The sequence below is a fragment of the Chiroxiphia lanceolata genome, chromosome 21 (assembly GCF_009829145.1).
Source record: "Chiroxiphia lanceolata isolate bChiLan1 chromosome 21, bChiLan1.pri, whole genome shotgun sequence".
Classification (NCBI taxonomy): domain Eukaryota; kingdom Metazoa; phylum Chordata; class Aves; order Passeriformes; family Pipridae; genus Chiroxiphia; species Chiroxiphia lanceolata.
The window spans coordinates 8,269,669-8,292,103 of record NC_045657.1 but is presented as its reverse complement, the minus strand read 5'-3'; the positions used below and the strand labels follow the sequence as shown (position 1 = coordinate 8,292,103).

At 46.6% G+C, this 22,435-nt stretch overlaps 1 protein-coding gene across 2 annotated transcripts in view; it reads left to right on the top strand.

Annotated features, from left to right (window-relative positions):
* Nucleotides 1–7,782: 7,782 nt before the first annotated feature.
* The window catches only part of PAPPA (pappalysin 1), a 181,723-nt gene continuing 167,070 nt past the window's right edge, over nucleotides 7,783–22,435 (top strand). The window contains exon 1 of one of the 2 annotated variants that reach the window (XM_032708046.1): nucleotides 7,783–8,457. In XM_032708046.1, the coding sequence (XP_032563937.1) occupies nucleotides 8,061–8,457 (397 nt within the window). In that variant the 5' untranslated portion in view covers nucleotides 7,783–8,060. The remainder of the gene's footprint in view (nucleotides 8,458–22,435) is intronic. The other variant, XM_032708045.1, reaches the window with a different exon arrangement.

Sequence of the window (22,435 nt, the reverse complement as noted above, 5' to 3'; positions counted from 1 at the left end):
CCTTGCTCTGCAGTGCCAGATCCTGCCTTGCTCTGAACTTCAGGCCCCAGGTATGATCCACAGCTTGGCAGAGCTTGGTTCCAACGCCACGAGAGTTGTTTGAACTGATGGAGCCTCCTGTGCTGGCTCGGGGCAGGAGTTGACATTTATAGGGATTGATTTATAGGGAATCTCAAGGACCCAAGTGCAGCTGAGGTTCAGATGCCTATTGAGGCTTGGGAGTGTTTGAGTCAAGGACTTGGTGTTGTGAAGACAGGACCAGCTGCTCCATTGAGATGTGCTGCTGAGGGCGGGGACGGCCTGGCTGGGAGGGTTCCCCTCTTGGCTCCACACCTTGCGTTCATGGGACTCTGTAGCTGTGTTTTTCAAATGCCATTCAAATGAAAGCAGAAAGGGGAAATCCCATTTCGCTGGGAATAGCTCTCAGAGGCAGAGCAGTTTTTCCTCTGAATTTTCTCTTTTGGCTCCCTTGCTGCAGAATGACACACAGTGTCTCTCTCCTGATCAATTTGTTTGTCGTTGGCTTGATTATCGTCTTCAATAGCAAGACACGACAGGTCTCCTTAATTAATCCTGTTAGTACTGGCTTTGGAGCAGAAATTTAGTTTAGGAAAAACATCTGGGTATGCTAAACTTTCTCGAAGATGATGCCTGTGAATACCAAAACATGGCCTGATGTATTTGAATTTTCTAGATTATTCCTCAGCCTTGTATTTCCATCTGTCTGTCCGAGTCCTCCTCCTCGTTTTTCCCCACGTTATGTGCCAGCACCAAATTTTCCTTCTGGTTTTCAGAGCAGCTCGTGTGGCTCTGCTCAGACAGCACCACAGTGTGCTGACTGTGCTTTGGGGGAGCTGAGAGAGCACAAGCAGAGCCCCCACATCCATCCCCACCTCCTGGACCCACCTCTCCTCCAGTGGCTGATGCCACCCTGCCCGAGGGAGCCCACCCTGGGGGGGGGGGGGCTGGAGAGCCCACCCTGCCCCTTCTCCTGTGTTCCTCCTCCAGGACTGCTAATACTGACCTCGCTCTCTTTAATGTTTTTGAAGTGATATATGGTTAGAGAAGATGTCAGAGCAGAGCACTGGGAGAGTGATGACCTCCCATGTATCTTCTGAGCAGGTACCCAGGCAGCAGAGGCCCCATATGCCTTCCCAAGGCAGCCCCCCTCCTCCCTCCACACCCAAGCAAGCTATTTATCTTGTGGAGAAAACATCAGTAGGTCTAAGAGGATAGTTTAGGCTCCAGAGCTCATCCAGTCCTTGACCTCTGGGCCGAGACTTGCTGTGGGGTGGTGACTAATTAACAGCAACTGCAGTGCTGTGGGTTGTGTTACGGACACATGGGTGGAACATCTGCTAATGTGCCACTGTGTTTACAAAGGCAGGGGACCCCTGTGGAATAAGCAAGACCACGTTTTTTCACTTGTAGGGTTATTTGAGTGTCTGGTGCTTTCTGATGAGTCTTTGGTTCAGTGAAACAGGAATTTTTTCTCCCGTGTCTGCCTCGTGATTTGGTCTTGACTGTTGTGGGAGCCTGAGATGCTCCTGTGCATTCCTGACCTGGATTTGAGGTGGCCCCAGCAGCTGTCAGGGTGGGCTTGTGGGTCCTGGCATGGGTGCAGGTCTCTCAGGTTACAGAGAGTAGCAAGACAGCCCAAACACACTGACAATGCTCGGGGATGAATAAAGCAGTGGCCTTGTGCAGTCCCTCTCCTGCAGCCATAAACCAGCCCCCAGTATTTGCAAATCACCAGGAGATGGAAATCACCAGGAGGTTTTCCCTTCTCGGTCGGTTGACTGCTTGTCTTGTGTCCTGTTCCTTCCCAACCAGGTCTTGTTCTCTTCCCTCATCATTTGACCCAACCCTGGAAACACTGGAGGGTGCAAAATCTTTGGACGAGACTTGATGTTTGGGAACCACATAACACATCTTTCATTATGGAAAACCAGGGGGTCTCCTCATGCACTCCTTGGGGTTTTACCTGTTTTCACAAGAGCAGCATTTGGTATCCTCCTCGTGGTCCCTCTGGAATTCCTCAGGGGGCAAACAGTGCAGGAAGGATAAAATCAGTGCTCTGCAGTTCAGGGTTTCACCATCCTGGTTTCATCTGAGGACTTTAAATCTCTCTGGGTGAACGGACTTTTAAAACAGACACTATTTTAGGCTCCTTACATGAGAAGGGGGAAAGAGGCAAAGAGTTTTTGTGTTCTTGTTGGGGTTTTAAACCTGTGTGAGAGGGGGCAGGTGGCTCCAAGCAGAACTTTAGATAGAAGGGCAATGCCAGGAGGGTCTGGGGAGGGTGCTGGGAGCTCACCCCTGCCAAGGGCAGGCAGGGATGCCCTGTGGCCACCTCAGTGGTGTGGGGCTGGCTGGGCATGGTGCTGTGGGCACTGGCTGAGAGCCAGGAGGCCCTTCCTCCTCTCAGTATCTTTTGCTTTAGGCTGTGATTTTGCTGCCCCCATGAGTCTGCTGATTTTGAACCTGCCTCCTTTGCCTGCCTGGTGCTCTGCCTCATTGGGATGTGGCCCTGGAGAAGCAGGAGGTGAAGGGCCTGGCCCCAGAGTTGTCCCACAGGACCCACTGGGGCTGTTCACATAAGCCTGGTGCATCCTCCTGTGTGTGTCTTGGGTCACAGGGACGTGGCCTTGGAGTGGCATCACATAGGAGAGGTCTGTAGTTGTTCTGCTCTTCATGCCTAAGCAAGGATTTCAGCCAAGGTAGGATTTCACTGCCAGGATTTCACCTGGACAGTCCATCCCAAACACCCAGAATGCAATCCAAACCAAAGCAGACCCACTAAATTAATCAGCATTTCCATGGTTTAATTGAAGAATGTGCCCCATTTCTTACATCATCCACTGTGTCTTATTGCTCTCCCCACAACGTTGTAGGACAGAGATTGTTGCCCCACCCCCAAGAATGTATTTCAAGAATGTGGTGAAGAAAATACAAAGAATATGTAACTTTTCTGGAAATATGATATTTCATGAGGGAAATTTGAAGGATAAAGTAACCGAATTCCAGGCAAACAGGCATCAGTATTGTTAGGAAATACAGCTCTCTGCAGGGCAAAAAAGAGTGGCATGCCAGGTTTAAACAGGAATTTACAGCCACTGACTGCAAATTACCTTATAAAATTACTGAAACCTTCATAAAGTCGTCAATTATGCGTTTAGTCTTGATTGTCATTTATTGCACTTCTTAATTGTTCAGTAAACTTTTCTGGATTAAAGGGTGTATTTCAAATTGACACGAAGCTGTTTTATTGATGTAAATTAACACAGTGCATGTTTTAGGTATGGGACAACTGAGGGACCAGCAGTAGAAGAGACTTTTATCCACTAAAAAAGGCATTGTAGTGCTGATGGTGTGATTCCTGCTCAAGGTAGTGCCGTTGTATGGAATGATAGGTTGTATGGAATGATAGGAATGATAGTTATAAATCCTTAAAATCAGGATTGTAACCAGCATGGAGTGCCACAGTGAAGGCAGAACACAGACTTTTAATCGCTCTTCTTAAAATAGAAGGAGGAAACTGATACAGAAAACATTTAAAAATCTGGTGCATTCACACTGTGTCCACATCAGGTCTTCTGTTAAATCTTTTCCAAGATGTTTGACATACTTTGCTGTTGGTTTTCTTTCAGTTATTAACATTTCTGAGTTTCCTTGGGCTCTCAAGGAGCTGTAGCCACGTCCCACCTAAAGCAACCCCCGTATCCCCATCAGACACCGAGCAAGTGGCTCTGTCTCCTCAGAGGTGCTGGACTTCATGGGATTCACAACCCAAAAACCCCTTTTTCTTTGAAGTCCTCCTCAGCTCTTTGGGTTTCATTCCTTGCTATTCCGTGGAGGCAGCGTGATTCCGATCATACCATTGCTGATTGCATAAAATATGCCCTGAATCCAACACGTTGCATTAAAATCTGGTGTCTGGGCCCTGTCTGATTCTGAGCAGAGTAGCTGTTGGACTGTGTTCCAGCCATCCCCAACCCAAGCCAAGTTGGGAGAGACTTGACTGGGATATCGGTGAGGGGTAAAGACCATGCAAACCTCTGTGTGATTGATGGAGTTGTGCACAGTAAGGACAAATATGTACAAATACTTGCCCAAAATAGTAGGGCCTCAATTCAGCTGTAACTGGCAGACTTTCGAGCTCAACTTTAAAGAAATATTGTTTTTAATTGACCTTCGTGTGAGTAATTTGAAGAGCCAACGCTGCTTTCCACAAGGAGAGTTTCAAGTGTGAAAACTCCCATCATATGTAAAATTAGTAATTTTACTGTATCATGAGTGATTAAACCTGACCCCCAGGGGAGCCAAAAATAATGCAGTGTGACTTCCTTGCCCAATTAACACAGAACAAATGTGAAAATGTGTACATTACAGCAAATTGTGTGCTAATTGGCCTCAGAGAAATACTAAATACAAGGAAGAAATGGGCATGTAATTTCAAACATATTTGAGAGGTTTCACAGTCTGCTTGCAAATAGGAGGGGGAAAAAAGTCAAAATTTGACAAAACCATTATTTGTTATGATTTATTCACTCAGCTCTGGTCTTGAACCTGGGAGTTATTGGCAGCTTCAGCTAAGATTCCTGCTGAGTATTTCTCCTTATAATGACTGCATACAGCATTTAGCTCAGTGCTATTTTTTGGCATAGTGTCATAAATATCTATTTTCATTCTTGTCTCTATCTGTGTAGCTGGGCTTAGGTGCTTTTTTTTTTTTTCCTTGTGAAAATACCTCTAGGTGCAGGACAATCTCCTGCTCCCTTTCCTTAGGAGAATACTGCACCAGAGTTCAGCAGCAGGATTATTCTCCTTGGGTAGGGACCCCTCTGCCAGAAGACCAGTGCATCACTCAACTACTGGCCTAAGCAGAGAACAAATGTCCATCTGTGCAGGGTAGAATTTCATCTGCTGTCAGGGAAGTTAGATCTCGACCCACAGATTTCAAGAATCCAAGATTTACTCCCTACTCCTAAAATCACATCTCTGTTTTTTATCACACTGAGAGTTTACATATCACATTTTCTTTATGCTTTCGCTGTGTCTTAGGAATAAAACTGATTGAATGTGTAATTTGTGTGCTAGAGGTAAATCCCATCTTTTCATACTTTCTTCTGCCTTCCCTAAGCACAGAAAGCAGAGCTTTGGGCTTTTCTCTGCAGCAAGAATAGCCCAGAATTTGATACTGGGGCTGCAGGTGTTGTGGTTTGGTCACAGTGAAACCCTTTTGTAAGAGGTAGAAAGTCAAATACGCCCAAAATTAAATGGTGCTGTACCACCAGATTGAAGTGTCTCAGTAATTTTCTTTGGTGACTTCAGCCAGGTCATAATGTCCCAAATAAACATTGTTATTTTTCAGAATTTGGGGTTTTTTCAGTCCAAAAACTGGAACCAGAATTATTTAAGCCTGCTCTTTCAGACTCTACATGGGCAAAGTTCTGGGGGACTTCAGAGGAGCTGTCAAGTGCAGAAAGCAGTCCCAGCAGCAGGAACTCTCCTGCTTTTAGCTCTTGCTGAAGCTGAACAGGTTCACTTTAAATTTTTGAATTTTTTGGTGGAGTCGCTCTTTCCTCTCTGTGTTAAATTAGAATAATGAAGTGCAGCACTTCAGCTCTGATCTTAAACTGTCTCTGCCGAGCAGATATGGACACAAAAGTGTCTTTTTTGTGTCCCTTCAAGCTCTTCAGGACATGTATAGGAGTTTGTACCGTGGTATCATTTATTTCCTAGTTGGAGATTTCCTCTTGGTTGCTGTGAGGCTTAACTGCTTTGAGGTCTTCTGTTAAAAACTTTGTAGATGTTGCCAGTATTTTGTCTTTCTTATGAGCAGAGCTGTGGTGGAGGGAAGGGCTGTAGGACAGAGAGGGGCTGCTCAGCCCTGCTTCTTGTTGACTTCTGGTAGGACTTCATGGATTTATTTACTCACCGTCTCCGAAAATGTCAAAGTTACACTGTTGAGTGTTTACAAATTAGTAAGAAACTTAAAATAACATCTCCCAGAAGCCTTGTGAGCATTCAACAACTCGTTCTCATTGGAAAAAATGGCTTTTCATTAATGTTGTAATGTATATTTTGAGTGTAAATAGTCAGAAAACCTGGTGCTAATAAGGGAATCTGCAGAAGCTGAAAGATGACAGTCCCAGGAAAACTCTTGTGCGTGTTTGTTGTTAAAAGTTTATAGGAAAGCAAGATGTGACAATCGTTAATTTAGAGGTGGAAGAGGAGGGTGATGTGAATGATTGGCTTTGTGAGCGAATTTGGTGTGATGAAACTTGGTTCTCCTGGATTTCTGAGGAGGGGAACAGTGGCCCGTGGGCTCGGCGTGCGCTCCCCTGCTAAGTCATTTCCACCGATTAAGTACTTCGAAAAATCCTTTTTGTTGCCATCAGGGGGAGCTTTTGAGATCTTTCGAGAGTGAAAAAAAAATATTTAAAAAAAAAAAAAAAGAAAAAAAAAAAAAAGAAAGGAGGAAAAAAAAGAAACGTCCCAGCTCAGAAACAGAGATCTCCAAACCAACAAGCAGCCAGAAGCTTACCTGTGGCTACAACTAAGCCAAGGAAACCAGGGGAGCTGAATTCCTCAGGCTGCAAAATCAGCAATATTGAGAGAGGATTTTTTGACTCAATCCACCAATAAAATTAATCATTGATTTTATTTTTTTTAATTATTATTTCAAAAAAAAAAAACCCAAAACAAACCAGGAGTCTTTGGAGCACTCAAAAGCCAAATCCTACTCTGTTGCTACAGCTTCTGGAAGGCAAATGCTCTTCAAAAAGCTTCTCTCCTTTTAGCTCCTGATGATTCGATGGGGACCTTTGATGCAACATTTGGATTAGCTGCACACAACTGCACTGAGGGGGACCACAAAAGGGGGAGCCTGGCTGATTGCATAACTTTGGGAAAATAATAAGAGGAAAAGAAAGAATTAGAAAAAGAGAGAGAGAGAGAGAGAGAGTGGAAAAGGGAGAAAGAAAGAAAGCAAGCAATTAAAAAAAAAATATCTGAGACTCAAGTTTCAAGACTCTTTATGTGCTGCAGAGGAGCATAAGGTTTACCAGCAAAGTGCAACGGGGAGTCTGAGAGGAGAAATAGCTTTCTCTTTTGCCAAGAAAAAAAAAAAATAGGAATGTGTGTTTTGGACTGGACTGAGAAAGAAAGCTGGGGAGATTGCAAAAAGGGGGGTGCAGGATTTTTGTCACATTGATCCATTCATCTTGATTGTCTTCTTTAAAAAAATAAATAAGAGGGGGGGAAAGTGACAGGGGGGCAAAGAGGAAGAGAGGAAAAGAAGAGGGGGAAAAACAAAAGAGCAAAAGTGTTTGAACCTCTGGAGCTATCTGCTCCTTCAAGCTGATTGATTAGTCATGATCCCTGCAGTTTTAATGGGAATCATTCAATTGGGAAGGTGGAGCACCCTAGAGTAGATTAGCATATTCTTGTTTACTCATCTTCTGAGGGGCTTTTTCTCTTTTCTTTCATTTTGTGGAGAAGAAGGGAGGGGGGGAGGTTGGGGGGAAGGAGGGGGTTGTGGCTTATGTTATAAAGGAGGCCAAAAAAATAAATAGATTAGAGCATCTTTTGGGGGGAGGGAAATCAGTGGGTCTGAGTCTTGGAGAAAGCTGGGGGGGTTGTTTTGGTTTTTTGTTTTGTTTTGTGTGTGTGTGAGTGTGTGTGTGTGTTTTTTTTAAGAAGAAAAAAATAAAGGGAAGAAAATCCAGCAGAGAAAAGAAGAGAGAGAGGAATTCCAGCTGTGGAGGAATAGAGGAGAAGAAGACAGATAGAGGAGGAAGAACAGAGAAATACATTTCATCCAAGAAGGAGTTTTGATTTATTTGATTTTTATTTGTTTTAAGGAGCAAAAAAATCTATAACCAGGAAAAAGAAAGAAAGAAAAAGAAAAAAAGAAAAGAAAAAGCAACTGAGAAGGGTTATAAAAAGAGCAAATACCAAGAAGGGTGAACAAGAGAAGAAAGTCAAGGCAAGGAGGAGCCCAAAGCTGGCAGATCGGGAGGATTTGCAGGGGAGAAGGGGGGGGAAGATTGGAAATGCAGCTCTGGAGTTTGCTGCTGCCTCTTGCGCTTCTCTGTACAGCCCTAGCCAGTGGACCCGAATGTGGGATGGACGAGCGCTCCCGCAGGGCACGAAGGGACACCAGGCACAGCCGCCAGCTCCTCCACACTGCCCCGGGCACCTGTGCCACCAGGTTAGCCCGAGGAAGGCGCTCCACTGCTGGGCTGGAGCCTGGGCATGTCCCCCGCAGGAGGCAACAGCGGGAGGTAAAGGACGAAGAGGAGTCCCTTACCCCGAGCAGGGCGCTCTATTTCAGTGGCCAAGGTGATCAGCTGCGGCTGAAGGCAGATATTGAGCTGCCCCGAGATGCCTTCACTTTGCAAGTGTGGCTGAAAGCCGAAGGAGGACAGAGATCTCCGGCTGTCATTGCAGGTAGGTAGTTTGGTCGCGCCTGTGGCTGCAGCAGCAGCAGCAGCAGCAGCAGCAGCAGCAGCAGCAGCAGCAGCAGCAGCAGCAGCATCCCTGCCTGCCTTGCTCCGTGCCGGGAGCCCGGCGGAGCAGCCAGGGGAAGGCGTGCGTGTGTGCTCCGGGTGGGGGGGGGTGTGTGTGTGCCCCGCGTGTGCCCCGCAGCTCAGACCCACGGAGGGCAGTGCATGTGCAAACACGCCCGGCTGCCTTCACCAGCCGCGCGTTCGGGGGAAGGGGGGGGGGGGGGAGAGATCCCGGAGCTCTGCGAAGCGGCTGAAAAGTGTTGTGTGCTCGCAAAGGGAAAGAAAAGTTATGTAAAGTTTTGCATAGGGAAATGGCAGTGCCCTGGGTGGTTTCTGTCTTTCTGTGTGCGCGGATTGAGATGCAGATAGAAGAGCCAGCTCGCCCGGTGGGGTTTTGTCTAATTTTCAGGTTGGAAAACTGTAAGTAGAGCGTTTGAAAGTAGCTTGTTTGTATGTATGAAAAGAAGTGGATGTGTCTGGTGTGTGGCTGCAAAGAAATGCATATCTAAGGTCCCCCTACGATTTCCTTAGTTTTATTAGCTTTTTAGTGTACTTCACTCGTAGCCCTTTAGATGCAACGTTAGCATGTGGTTTCCAAAAAGCTGTAAAGGAACTTTTAGCTATTGTGAAACCTCAAATGAATCAAATGAGTTTATAAAGTTCCCAACCCCTCGACACTCAGCTAGGGCTGGGACTCACACTGCAGCTAGAGGATGTGTTGAGTATTTTTGTCTCCCCTTAGAAATGGCAAGTGTAACATCAATGATTCTGAGGTCAAATAGCCCTATAAAATCATTTAGTACTCAAAGCAGCTACCAGTCAGCGCTGTCTGAGCTGGACAATAACGAGGAATATTGCACTTTTCTTATTTAAATTTTATGAGCCCATCCTGAATTTGGGTCCCTCTCGCCGCGCTCGCTCCCTCTCCCCCTCCCTCCCTCCCGCCACCTCCCGCCCTTTCCCCGCTTTAGTGATAAAGTGCAGCAAAGTTGTCGTGAAATCGGATACTTTTCGGAGGGTTACAAACCCTTATAAATGTCGCCACATCCATCTTTGCTCTGAAGGAAGTCATAGAAAATGGAAATGCCCTTAGAAAAAAAAAAAAAAAAAAAAAAAGGAAAACAAGCCAGAAAGAGAAACGGCTCTGGGGGGGAGCGGGGTGGGGGAAGACATGTTTTACAGTTCTTTTGGCAAGGAGATTCCCTGAAAGTACAAAGTTTCCATGTCCTAGGATGCCTTAAAGAGACAGGGAGGATTTCCCCTTTCCCTTTAACTGGAGTGACTTCCTAGCGGGAGGTAGCGGTGCCTGTGCCGGCGGTGCCGCCAGCCCCGCTCGCCTTGTCCCCTGCCACCCTCCCTCCTGCCACATTCCCGGCTCCGCTGCCCCATCCCTGACCGGCGCGGCTCCTCTCTCGCAGGAAAGTTGCTTTGTCCGAAGGAAAACAAAAACTGAGACCAAGTCAGCAGTGCTGTTCCTTAACTTTCCCCAGTCCCGGTTGCTCTGGGAGGGGGGACGCGTTGCGCGTGGGGCCGCCGGGGTGGGCAGGAGGTGCCGGGCATGGGCTGGTCCCGTGTGCCTTTAGAGGAGTAATTTCATAGGTGAAATAGGTTATTACTTGCTTTATTTCCCCTGGCTTTCTCATGCTCCACTCTTCTGGTTCCCACTCCTAACTTAAACCCCAGGGCTCAAAGTGCTTCCCTTTCAAGTTAGGGAAGGCAGAATTTGGGTTTACACAGATCTCATCGGTAGCAAAACACGGTCAGTGCAATTTTTGATGTGTTTAATCCAACACCTAAGACCCCAGGTCTGTCTTTGGTGCGAGTATCTCTAATTCACACAACAGGGAACCTAAACAAACACACACAAAGATCATTTGTAGTAAAATACTTTAATTGGATGGGGGAGGTTGGGTTGTTGCCTGTATAAAACACTTGACCCATTTTATGCATGGAAATAACATTCCACTGTGAAAAATGAAGAGAAATGCCCCAGTTTTGCACCGTGGAGCTTCCAGCTCAGCTCGGGAGGACTTTGTGATTTTTATTTTATTTTTAAGCTCCCCCTGCCCCCCTCGCACGCACTCTTGAAGAGGAGCCAGGTTTGGCTCTGTGTGTAAACACCTGGAAGAGGTCCAAGAGGAACTCACTCGGAGTATCCTCCGCACACCACAGCCTCCCAGACCTGCAGCAAGCTTAGGGAGAGATTACGCTTCCCTCAATGAGGAAATCAAGGGTTCTGGCTGCCAAAACTCTTGGCTTTCACATTTTCACTGCTCTGGGATGTGACAGACTGAACAGCTCAGTTCTGCTGTTGAAGCTGCATCTGTAGGACCCCACCGAAATCAAGATCCCACCTGGGTGTGCGTGGGGGGGAAGGGACTGGGGCACATTTGCTGGCAGTGCCAGGAGTGAGTTTCTCCCCAACTTTCATCCCAGTTGCAAAGTGGGAAACTGTGTGGCTGTACAGATCCGAGGGAGAGGGCGGGATTGACTAGAAGACAACTCTTTTTCAGAGTTGCCCTCGTACCTTCATCTACTTTCTACCCCCCACGTTCTGCCCGTGCTGACTGCTTCCCTTCCACCCCTCCTTGCTGGCTTATAAGTAATCCCTGCAAGTCCTATAGGAGCCCCATGTGTGCCTATAGGGGAAACCTGTTGTGTCTGTTAAAAATCTCGTGTAGGACCCAAGTTGTTCTCGGCTCCTGCTCCTGACATAGCAGAGTTGTTCTGCTAATCCAGGCTACAGGAGTTTCTGTCTGGAGCCAACTCTCCTTACGTCACCCTCTGCTGCAGTATTCAATTTGTTTTCATAAATGGGTAATTTTACAGCGCTGTTAAGTGGGTTCGTCATTGTGCCGGGCCATGCCCCGTCTCTGATGATAGGCAGCCCTGGTGCCGGGCTCTGCCAATTTTCACGCTGGTTGGCAGCGATGTTATTGCTGCCCTGTTTGACTCCGCTGATATCTGCTCTGGCATTTGTCGGGGAAAGCAGTTGGGAAAGTGGAAGCCTGACCCACGGATCTGTGTTAAGCCAGGGCTCGGTTTTTGGAGCCGGGCTGGGCTCGGCCGGAGCGGCTCCCGCGGTGCAGCTCCCGCAGGAGGAGGCAGCTCCCGGCTCCCGCGTCCCCACCTCCCTCCCCGGGCCACACAGCTCTTGGACAAACACCCCTTGGATGCGCGAACCTACCACACAGCACAGCACATCCCTCCTGTAAACACGCACGTGTGCACATGGTATCAATCATTTCGAGTCTGAGCGCTTTCCCCCGCGGAGCCTTTGAAAGCACCTCCGGCTGTGGAGGAAGGAGTTAAGGTCGGGCTGTGCTCAGGTGATAACGCACACGCCGTGCGAAATAAGACCTTTCAAAGCTCCCTTGACCTTGCTTCTGGTGTAATCAAAGATATTTCAGTTCTGCTTGTGGAAATGCAACCCCGTCCTGAGAAACGGGATCCTCCTGAGTCCCTGTCAGGGTGTTTTCTGGCGTGTGGCTCTGGAGTGGGGTGGCTCATGTTTTCACAGGAGTGAGATGTTGACTCTTTACTGGCTGGGAGCTGAGAGGAGCGGGATGAATGATCGGCAGCGGGAGCTGGAGTAAGAAGGCGTGTCTGCTCTGAAGAGTGAAAGTTATTTGTGTTTTGGTTGGGTTTTTTTTTTCCCCTTCTCCGTTTCATTCTCCTCTGTCTCTCTATTCCTCAGCCTGCCAACAGGGAGCATGATCCCAACTTAATAAAGCTTCGTATGTAAGGGAGTGCCTATGTTTTCCCAACTTCAGTCCTTGATGAACATTAAACTGCAGCAGAATGCAAAGGGAAAGAAATGCCAAAATCAGCACGGTGGAGCTCACTTTTAAGCCACTGCTTTTGCATGTAAGAGACTGAGAAACATCTGTGTCTGGGTCCAATAACTGGGCAATTAGAGAGATATGTAATTGGCACTGCTTGGGTCTGGTCCCTGCACAGAGTTTAAGAATATATGTTTACTTTTGGGGGTCAGTTTGGATCCCTTCTGGAATGTTGGGGTCTGATATTGGTTTAATGCACTTCAGGTGGAGTCAGTGAGCTGGGTCCTATCCCCAGAGCTGACCCTTGTGGTGGCCGTGCTGTAGCTTGAGGATGTTTTTAATAGAGGATTTACTCTGAGTTTCGCTGGTATTAAATAATGAGCAGACAGATAATGCAGCTCTTTCTCATCTTCAACAGCCTGGTGTCTTTTAGTGGCGTGAATGTTCTTGTTCTGATGTGTAATGAAGTACTAGAATGAAGGGCATGAAACACAAAACTTGCAGTTCTGTTGTTTAACTAGGGCTGGCATGTGCCAGGTCCCAGGGGAATGGGCATGATGGTCACAGTGGAGTGACAGGAGCTGGAAAACCTGCACAGATGGTCCTTCAGGGTGACAAACCTCCAACACACCATTGCTGAAGGGTGCAGGTAGCTGTGTGGGTTTGGCTTCCCTGTGGATGGGTTCAAATGATTATCCACTTCATGATTGTGGATCTGGATAGGGTTTGACTCATAGGTCACTGAAAAAATACCTCATAGCTTGTCATTTACTAAATATTTGCATTTGAACAGCGCCTTTCCTTCAACCTGTGGAAGCTGGGACAAGAATCAGAAAGTGGAAAGGAAAAGAATTTTTCTTTCCATAGGATTTCCAGTTTTAACCAGTGTCATTCCTTTGACCAGCTACATACCAGAGTCAGAATAGCACAGTTAAAAGAAAGTTGATGGTTTTTTTTTTCCCCTTAAAGCACTTACACATAGGCTGCTCTAATTAATTAAATGCCAATAAAAGGAGGAGGGAAATTTGACTCCGTGTGTGTGGAGCATGGTAAATTTAGCTTCCTAAATGATGTTTGGCTGTCTCCCATAGGCATGGAGATGTGTCCTGGGCTGAGTTTGCCTCTGCAAGCTTCATTTCAGCCTGATTTATTTCAAGCCAGACTGCTTCAGTCAGAAAAACTCGCGTGAGGCAGAACGCAGGCAGAGAGCTCGCTGTTTGGAGAGAGCAGGAGCGGGGCTCTCCTCAGGGATTTGTGGGGATGTCTGGAGAAGAGCAGAGCTGAGGCGGGCAGGCCTCGGTGCTGAGGGTGAGAGGAAGCCCTTGGAGAGCCTTTGCACGCTAAAGCATCTCCAGGACAGACCTGGGTGGTGATTGGAGCATCCTGGGATTGGGGTGGAGCTGCTCTGCAGGTCCTCACGTCACCTCCCTCCCTCGTGGTGCCAGGAGAGGGTTGTAGGTGGCCAAGGGGGTCCCAAGGCTGTGGCTGCACCCAGCTACACTTGGCACAGTGAGGGATGAGCTTAAATCCCAAATACCTGTGGGTCCCACTGAGCACTGCAGCGCTGGGGGGCTGGTGCTGACTCCCTGGAGACCCCGACCCACACAAAGAACAGGACAGCTCTCCACTCTCAAAGCTGACCCAGGTGTTTGCTGATGCAGCTCCACGAGCTTCAAGTCCATTCACCTTTGCCAAGGGAGGGAGAGATCCTTGGCTGGGGGTGTTGAACAGCAAAGAGCCAACTGCCCGTGGGCACTGCCCTGGTCAGTGGGGCCCAACCCTGCCAGGGCAGCCAGCTGGGTGGAGCAGGGAATTTTGGTGGAGAAATACCTTCTGTGGAGCCTGAGTCTGGATACATCAGGATACAGGTGTGTTGTGAGGGAGGTGCAGCCGCAACACCTCCCTGAGCAGCTTTGACACAGATGTATCACATGCACTGGCAGCCCAGAATTGTATTAATTAACAAATGAATGAATTAATGTGTTAAACATGGCCATCAGGCAAGGGAGGGGATTCTGCCCCCTCAGGTGAGACCCCCCCTGCAGAGCTGCCTCCAGCCCTGGGGAACAGCATAGCAAGGACATGGAGCTGCTGGAGAGAGTCCAGAGGAGGCACCAGGATGATCAGAGGGCTGGAGCAACTCTACTGGGAGGGAAGGCTGGGAGAGTTGGGATTGTTCAGCCTTGAGAAGAGAGGGTTTTGAGGTGACCTTTTTCCAGGCTTTCAGTGCCTGAAGAGGTTCTACACCAGAGCAGAGAGGGAGTTTGGACCAGAGCCTGCAGTGACAGGACAAGGGGGAATGGCTTCCCACTGACAGGGGGCAGGGCTAGATTGGATGTTGGGAAGAAATTCTTCCCTGTGAGGATGGTGAGGCCCTGGAATGGATTTCCCAGAGGATGCCCATCCCTGGAAATTTCCAAGGCTAGGTCGAATGGGTCTTGGAGCAACCCGGTCTAGTAGAAAGTGTCCCTGCCCACGGCAGGGGGTGGAATGAGATAACTTTTAAAGATCCCTTCCAAAACAAACCACTCCATGAAAAATATTGCAGGACCTAAATGTGATTTAGGTGCTCTGAAGACCATTGGATTAACTGAGCACTTTCACCTTGGATTTTCATGCTGGCCTGAGCCAGAAAAGAAGAGCCAAAATACAGTGGCTTTTTTCAAAAAGATATACTGAAAAAAACCCCAAAACTAAACCCTTCCATGACTGGGGTCAGCTGAAATGTTCCTGTGTAATAGTTTTGCTTCTAATTTTATCCGTTGGCTTGTTCAGCTCCTCTTTTCTTTTCTCTGACAGAAATTATAGGAGCAGAAGCAGAGAAGGGACCACCTGGGTTGCCAAATTCAGTCCCCTGCAGTGTCGGGGATATAACAGCAGATAATTAGTCCAAACATTTGCAGAATATCCACTTAGTAGGTTCTGATATAGCACAGGCCACAGAAAATTTCCCAGTGCTCTACTATAAACCAAAGATCTTTAACTAAGACTGAGAGTCACCACTATAATGTAAGACAGGAAAAGAGAAGGACAGATTGACAACATCTTAAGTACCTAAAATCCAAAACATTGGTTTAGAAAACTGTTAAGTATGAGAAAGAAAAACATCTGCTGGTAAAAGGTATCAGCTTTCTTATTTTCAGAGAGTTAAAAAGGAATCAGGTGTTTTGACAGTTACGAAACTTCTATTGAAATTTTAAGTTGGAATATTTGCCAAAACTGATCCTTTCCCACAGATAGTCTGTTTTGATTAATTTCCCTTTTTCCTGAGAAAAATATTTGATCAAACATTTCCCACCCTCCTCTGGTCTTACCCTGTGTGGCAGTTCCTCCATCCCGCTGTAGCAGGAGTGAACGCCTTCACTTTGTCACATTTTTACTTTTTCAAGTCTTGTATTCCAGATAATTTAGAAAATCCATCAGAAAAGTTGTGTTTGATCAAAACCCTCTGTGTTTTTCTCTCAACTATATCAGCAAGTCTAATATAATCTTTTCTCTTTATTTACCCTCCTGTCTCAACGCTGCCATATTTTTCATGTAGTGCTGTGTTTACATGGTCAGTATGTATTAACCTTTCATATATTCAAAATATATTGGACTTTTGTATTCCCTAGGTTCTGGGCATTTTCTTCATGCATTGTTCTAGGCACACAACAGTTGGCTGCACTGTCTTTTTTTGTTTGTTTTCCAAAAAATGTGGCTTCTAAAAATGAAGGTGTACCTTCCTCCTGCCCTCACTCGTCCGTTGTTCTGTGCCCATTTCCCTATGTTTGATCTGGATATGAGTCTTAGTTTTATTTCATATTTCTGTGGAGAAGAAATACTTGATTGTTTTGCTATTTTCTGTGTGTCCCTACATTTCTCTTCTTTTCCTCTGCTGTGAGCATGCATGCACATACACACACAATTTCCAAAGCACCTTTGATTTTCTTCCCAGATCAATAGAGCATTTAAACTCCAATGATCAAGGAGGAGCAGCTTGTTTATTTCCCCACATATTCTGACACAAGTGGCACATCTTGTAAACTGCTTTGATTTGATGTTAGTGCCTATTATAAAGTTTACTCTCCCCAAAGCCATCCATGAAGTCAAAGTACTCTTATGCTGCACAGGAGCAGAGCAGAACTCAAAAAGGCAGGTTAAAAAGAGAACAGGAGTGAATATCTTATCTCAGAATTTTGCTTTCTGCTGTCCTTTTTCATAGTCATAAGAACAATTTGAGGACTGTTCAGCATTCATAAGGTTGGCAGCACCAAGGGAGGGTACACTCTTTAGCATAATTAAAACTGAATGAATATAAATTCAAGTCAATTGTTCCTGGGTGAGAATGGGGCTGAATTTGTGGTTACACAGGCAGCATGGATTTGATCCTAAACCTGGTTGAGATAATGGAAAATACCATTGAACTTGGCTGAGTCTGGTTTAGGTTCTGATTTCAGAGAGTCTTCCACATCCCTCCTCTACAACCTGGACCCTTCCATGATCCTTGCTTCGATCTCCTTTATTTTGCCATGCTTTCTTACTTTGGAGGTGAGAGAAGATAAACTGTGAAGCCCAACATCAGAGAAATTGTCCTGGGGATGGGAACATGTTTATTTGGTTTTGCTATACTCCAAATCCCAAACTGGCTTCTGTCTCTTTTAACCTTTCTGTTGCTTTTTTTCTTCCTTTTTCCTTTTTTTCCCCCCCCATAGTATTAAAATTCCAAACCCTCTCTCTGGTTTTCTCTTCCGCAGGGTGATGTAAGTGTGTGACTTTCCCGTCCAATCCCTCCACCCTCTCTTATCACCAGTCTCAGTTCTTTCCCTACTATCTGGTGTCCTCGATTCCCCTGCTTTCCCTCCTTCCTGCTCCTCACAGTTGCTGTTTTCCTCCTCCCCACCACGCTCGTGCCGGGGGTGACCCCGCGCTCCCCGTGGTTCTCGCCGGGCGGTGTCCCCTCCGTGAAGACCAAGGGTGGCCACAGGTTGGTGGCTTCAGCCAACTGGTTTTGGAGCAGAGGGGTAAGCAGGCTGTGTGTTTTTGTGCTCAGCCAGGCATATGCTCATGCATATTTTCCAGGAATTATTGATATTGTTCTGTTTAATATCCATCCTCGCCGTGCACAAACAAGGAGCGGGCGGTTGTTCTCACAGAGAGGGAGCGGAGGGGGAAGTGAAACTGAGAAGCATCTGGAATTGGCCTGGTGAAGCAGCAGCTGAGAGATATGATACCAGCTCATGAAAGCAAAAGAGTTGCTGTGTTAGAGAAGAAAACCACTGTGTTCTGTGCTGATCACCTCCCGGGGCCTGGTAGGCTTTGCTCGAGTCTCCTCATGGGTGATGCTCAGGGCTCTTTTATCTCCTCTCCTTCCTCCACTCTGCTGTGTTTTTCCTCCTTTTCTTTATCTAATTGATTGTCTCTGTTTGCTTTAAATCACTTTCCCATATGGATTTCTCTCTTCTGACCCATCTTCCCCTCCCTCATCTGACTCCCAGGAGTCTTCTGTCGTCATGGAATTGGGAGAAGAGCAGCCCCGTTCCCGACACCGAGCATCAGCTGCCGGCTCCTTTCCTCCTTCATTTTCTTCCTTTTCTGTCCTCTGCTGTTAGTGTTGGAAGCATATTCACAAAGATCATCCACTGGATTGAGGAAACAGATCTTATCACCGTTATTTTGTTTGTTTTATTTAAGACAGGGAAAGAAATGGAAAGGCCTTCACTGTTACCAGTTTTGAATGGAGTTTTTTTCTCCTCTACTGATGTATCCTAGTGCCGTTATTTTCCTTTATCATTGCAGCAGGGTTGTGGTTTTATAATCCTGCTAACTGCCACAAAACATCCTGCTGATGGTGCTGATAAGTTTCTCAGGCATGAGAGAACATTGCCCTTAAAATTGAGGAAACTGAGGAACAGAGGGATGCTCTGATTTCTCCGGGGTGGGATGGTGTGCTGGTGAAAAAGCCAGAAATAAAGCCCAGCAGCAGCCCTTTCATTATTTGTTCTTTAATTTTTTGGGATGATGATGGTTATTCCTCAGCCAAGGTTGTTCTCACTGTTAAGTCACACACCCGAATTCCTGTAGGACATTTCCTTGTAGCTGTGGATGGCTCTTCCCTGGGTAATTGCTGTACTGAGCCAGTGGTGGTGGTGGAGTTTGTCACCTGTCACACTGCTGGAGGCACCATAGGGGCTGGAGGAAGAAGACAGGTGACATTTGTACCATGAGTTCTTTGGAGACAGCAGAAAATCAGACGGTCTGGAATTACTATCTCTGACCCAGACACACTGGTGATGTTTGAATCAGCACAGGTTATTGTATTTCTCAGGTGGAACAGCCCATAATGGGAGAGAAAAGCAAATATTAGCAGAACCCCATAGTTCAAAGTACTCTCATTTAAATCGAAATACTTTCATATTTTTTATATGTCTGCACATTGATTAATGTATTGACTTGCTGAAACAGCTTGTGACCCATGTAAGCTGTAACTGCTTGTCTTCCTAGGAAATGCTGGAAATTTGTCTCTGGATATCTCAGGTTATTAAGTTAAGGACAAAAGCAACTAACTTACCCCACAGTTAAATAAGGACCAGGTGAGAGGTTGTAGAAGGGGGTTTTCACAAGGCATGTTGGTGCCCCAGAGGGTTTTGGGGAGGGATCACCATTTAACGTGCACCCTCATGGCTAAACAACTGGTGTTTCTGTTGTGAGCATCATCAGGGAGGCTGTACATCATACAATCCCTGTGAGTTTGTTCTGAATTCAGCAGCATCTGTGCTGTGTAGAGTCTGAGGTGTAAAGCTGAAATCTGGAGCTTGCATTACTACTGTCTTACATGTCATCTGTCTTGTGCATAAACAGAGCAGCCTCTCTGAGGTCAAAACAGCTCCTTTCACCAGTGATAATTTAATGGGAATTATTTTCAGCGTAAAATAGACAAGAATTGGAAGCCTCCTGTGCTGTAGCTCCTGAATGGAGATGTTCAGGGAGAAAAAGAGTAATGGGAGAAAAAGCAAATGTCAACTAAATGCTTTCTGCACACGGTTTTGAAACGTACTTGGCAGAGGGAAGGGAGAGCAACACAAGCCAGATTCTGCTCTGGAACACACCAAAGTAAACCTGGAGTAACTCCTTTGGAGAGGAAAACGGGGGAGAGGAGGGGGGGGGCTGCTCCAGACCTGTGAAAGTGTAGAATTTGGGGCAGACACCAAGTGCCTGCAATGGGGAAAGTGAACAAGCTGAGAAGTGGCTGTTGTGGAGAACAACCTCCCACCACCGTCACCGCTGTCGGTGGTTTCTTTTGGGTGTGTAGTGGTTATGGTGATGCAGTGGGAAACACTGGTACAATGTGGGGCTGTTTTTGCTTTTTGAAGTGTTTTCTGCATATACCTATATCGTAATCCCTCTAGACTGTGGAATTAGGCCACGTTACCAGTTTTACAGTGAGCCCTTTGTGTTTCCGGCAACAAACACTTCTGAACTCTGCTCTCCAGGCTCGTGGCCCTAAACTCCTTCACCCCCGCCCAAACTGTCCCATCTCCAGCAATAATATTCCCTCCTCTGTTTATAAACAAACACCCTCAGAGGAAGTTCACGGGAAGAAAAGTTAGTTAATGAAAATCAACCACGACTTGGGTCCAGCCTGTGGGTTGGAGCCAGCAGGGTTGCTGGATGTTTCCTACTCTGCATCTGCTTGTAGGAGTTTCTTTGATTAGATGTTTGCCTGTCTGTTTGACTGTGTGTCTTTCTCTTCTTTTGCCTTCATCGTGGAAAATACGAAAAAAAAGTGGGGGAAAAAATGACAGTCTCAATTTGCTTTAAAATCAGTGTGGACAGTATTCTGGAACCCTGAGCAGGGAGGTTGGCTTCAATGAACTTGTAGAACTTTTTCTTGGTAAATCCACTGATTTTGTCTGGTTTGTTGTTGGGTTGGTTTTTTTTAACACCAAAATCTCGATTCTGTCTCCTGGCAAAACTCTTGCTCTTGAGTTGCGCAAAGGCTGTAAAAAAAAAAGGACTAAAATAGCCCAAAGGATAATTGCCCTACTATAGTCTGAGCACGGGGATGATGATACATCTGGTGTTGCACATCCTTCTCACAGAACCACCCGCTGGAGGAGGTGGGAGTGAGCAGGACCCAAGGGAATAGGTAGCACAGGACTGTGGTCACCGTGAGCATGAGCAAGGGACAGATGGGCACAGTGATGGCACTGTCAGCTGGGAAACACAAAAGGTCTTTTGACTTGCTGCAGAGGTCCCACAAACCTCTACCAGCACAGGAGGAAGCGAATAAAAGGTCGATTTTCTTCTGACTGCTCCTGGGTCGTGCCTTTAGTGCTGCACCTTGGTGGTCTCAGGTGCAAGGTGTGGTTATGATGTGTTTGTTTCCTTTCAGGAGACACTTGGATCCTCTAATAAGTCTTTCTGGCTGCTCAAAATGCATGAGAAAATCATCAGATAAAGGAAACCTCTGGGGGTGAGGGAGGCAGCACTGCTCAGGGCTGTGGTTCCTCTCTTGGGCAGAGGTGTGGTGTCAGTGCAGTGCTCATGTCGCTGTTTCAGGGTCCCCCTCTTCCCTAAACAGTGTCTTTGGAAATTGGGAATAAGGGATTTTTTTATAGATATAAGAGATGTGAAAGTTCTGGTGCCACTTTTAGTTCTAAGAGCCTTGAAGTTTTAAAAGTACTACAAAAGGTCTCCAGTGCTGGCAGAATCTCCGTAACTTAAAATAGGATGGTTTAAAATAGTCTTATCTGCTGCTTTTTGTTGAAAGAGCAGTTTCTCTTACTGTACAAATATTTTCTGTCAAGTCTTATCTGTAAGACTATTCCAGTGTGGTCTCTCCACCTCCTATCCCAATGGGGGGAAAGACAATCAGAAATGAGCATTTCATATCACAGAATGGACAAAGTTTATCAGCTGTTGCACAATTCCTTTGCCTGCAGATTAAATAAAGGAGCAGGGTGGAGTGGCGGTGGAAATGGACCTGATTTATACTGGTGAGCTTCCTCCAAGAATTCCAGGGGAGCTATCAACAGTTTCTCCTCGGAGGATTCACTCTTAGCCTTTGAAGAGTTCTGAATTAATGAAGAGCAGAGGATCTTCTGCTGGGGAGACTGGAATTCCCCACAGTCCTCTTGCTGGAGATGGTTTAATCAAACAGACTGTTTACATTTTGTGTCTCACCAGAGCAGTGCTCAAACAGTGGTGGTCTTCCACTGCACACTCCAACGCTGGGGGTTTATTTTATTTTGTTTTAAACATCAGCATTCCACCAGTTTTACTGGGGAATGGCCACATGCAAACACCTGCAGGCTCCATGGAAAAGGCCAGAGAGGGAAGCAACAGCAGCTGCATCTCGAGGGAGGCTGTGTTTCTTATCCAAAGATTTCTGCAGGGTTGGAATTTGGCAGCAAAGGTGGGCTTGGAGCACCTGCACTTGTGGAGGAAGAGACCTTGTAGCAGTAGGAGGCTGAGTGCTGGACCAAAGTCTTCTCTCTGGCTCGAGCGCTGATGGCAGAGGGAGAGAAGCAAAAGTCTTTCTGCCCCAACCTTGTGTTTTGTCTCACACTGTGAGGGTGAACAGTTTCTGTGCTCACAGACTGAAATGGGAGTTACGTATTCCATGAGAGAGAGGGAAGAAGGAAAGGGGATTAGGACAGTTCTTCCTACCACCACCCATCTCTCCCCTCCCTCGGGATGAACATCTTTTGCACCTCTACCAAGGAACCACCACTTTATTGCACATCTGTGCATCCAAAATTGGCCATAAACATCTAGTCAGGACTGAAACTTGTGTTCAGATGCTTATTTTTGTTTAAAATACTTTGATATCTCCTGGAAGTGATGTACTTCCGCTCCCCATGCAGAGGATCTTCTGTGCATCATCGAGGAGGACGCACGTAAGTAGGCAATGTGGCCAACATTCTTCCAAACCCAAGCACTCCAACCAGCTGTTTAGCAGGGATGTTATTTATGGAGAACTGTCAATGTGTTCAACACATGGTGTCCTTTGCCCCGACGAGCCAACAGCCTGGTTTTTATGGAGTTTCTCTGACACTTGTCAAACACGGGTGACAGGGCAAGCTCAAACAGGCACACGGCCTTATGTGAAAATTGTTACAGAAGGGCATTGCAACAAGATGCTCTGTGAGGGAA